We start from the raw sequence: 1,493 nt of genomic DNA, 5'->3' as shown, positions 1-1,493 counted from the left end.
AGGAGTAGCCTGTTTTACCCTCTCCAGGACAAAGTTCTTCATTCTCTTAGCAGTCCATGGTATATTCAATACGGTTCTACAACACCACAGCTTAAATGCATCAATTCTCCTTCTATCATCCCTACTCATTGTTCAGCTTTCTGATTCATAGCAAGTGCATGGTCTTAGTCTCCAGATTTACATCATTGCTCATCAGTACTTTGGAGAGGTCTCTGACAGTCAACTTTCCCAATGCTATTCATCTTCTCATTTCCTGGCTGCTGGGACCAAGATTGTGGAGTCAAGTAAACTAAAGCTGTTAACAATCTCAATCTTTTTGCCATCTATCATAATGCTGCCAATTGGCTGAGTGGTAAGAATCTTTGTTTTCTTGATATTGAACTTCAATACAAGTTGAAGGTTGCAGTCCCTGACCTTCTGCAGCAAGTGCTTCAGGTCTTACACAGTGAAAATACCAGAAGCAAGACACAGTTTTACACCCAACACTTTAATTTTGAAAAGGCAATTTATAAAGGAGATACATTTGTGGGAAAACAAGAAAATCATTCTCTTCTAATTTTATTTGACTTATGATTAAACATTGCAATTCTCACTACCTTGAATGTTATGATTTTGTCAAAACCAGGAATGAGAATGTGGTTAATAGCAGAATATGTTGTTTCAGATTTGACATATGGTCAGATTCTTGGACTCATTGGGCCAAAGCCGGAATAAAGGTTTTAAGGACCCATAAAAGGAGCACTGATCAAATGTATATATGTGGGAGTTATTTGCCATATTATAGAATGAAATACGTCTATCCTCATACTCCAGAAAAATACATATTCTGGCAGGCTTCTTTTTTGTAGTAATTGGTGTCATTTGAGAGCTGAGTGCCCAGTACTCATTATTATAAAACCTGATGACCCAGAACCCATTCTGAGGTTTAAAGACAATCTTCTCCTTCCTTATTACATTATCTCTACATATTCCCAACTCCCAGGCTTTTGTATTCCCAACTTCCACCTCCCAGTAACATCTCCCTGAGGTGATAGCCTGCTGACCCAGAACACAGGGAACAGCATAAAATCTCTGTGGGTTATCAGGTAAATCTTGACGGTCCTCTCCCCAGGTTACACTTCTCTCTTCAGTCAAGATAAGGTTAGGATGGGCTGTGTCTGGATCCAGAGTCACATCCACTGAAAAGATAATGATATTTTTATCCTTAAAAAGATAAAATTAGTATGATCATAGATGTCTATATTATTTGGAAATATTTTAGAACTTCTGGAAGATATTTATGTTCTCACACTAAATCTTTCATCTTCTGCAGTATTTTGTATGACACACACCTAAAATGACAGTGTTTTAATGTTCAAGACTTGTGCATATGTTAACATAGATGGGAAAAGGAATTCTACACAAATGAATACATGAACAATTTTGAGATGACAAGATTATCCCAGATCATTCATATCAAGTCAGTGTAATCAAAAGTGTCTTTATAAGAGGAA

At 37.0% G+C, this 1,493-nt stretch overlaps 1 protein-coding gene across 1 annotated transcript; it reads right to left on the bottom strand.

Moving 5' to 3' along the window:
- Positions 1 to 660: 660 nt before the first annotated feature.
- Positions 661 to 1,203, bottom strand: LOC102853525 (butyrophilin subfamily 1 member A1-like; the record flags this gene model as incomplete). The annotated part of the gene is made up of 1 exon (XM_006896250.1): positions 661 to 1,203. A coding segment is annotated over one exon (543 nt), but the record flags the coding sequence as incomplete, so codon positions are not given.
- Positions 1,204 to 1,493: the final 290 nt, after the last annotated feature.

This window comes from Elephantulus edwardii, unplaced genomic scaffold (assembly GCF_000299155.1).
Source record: "Elephantulus edwardii isolate Elephantulus edwardi_28Jun2011 unplaced genomic scaffold, EleEdw1.0 scaffold00184, whole genome shotgun sequence".
Classification (NCBI taxonomy): domain Eukaryota; kingdom Metazoa; phylum Chordata; class Mammalia; order Macroscelidea; family Macroscelididae; genus Elephantulus; species Elephantulus edwardii.
Note: the sequence above shows the minus strand (reverse complement) of the source record. Positions and strands in the feature narration are given on the sequence as shown.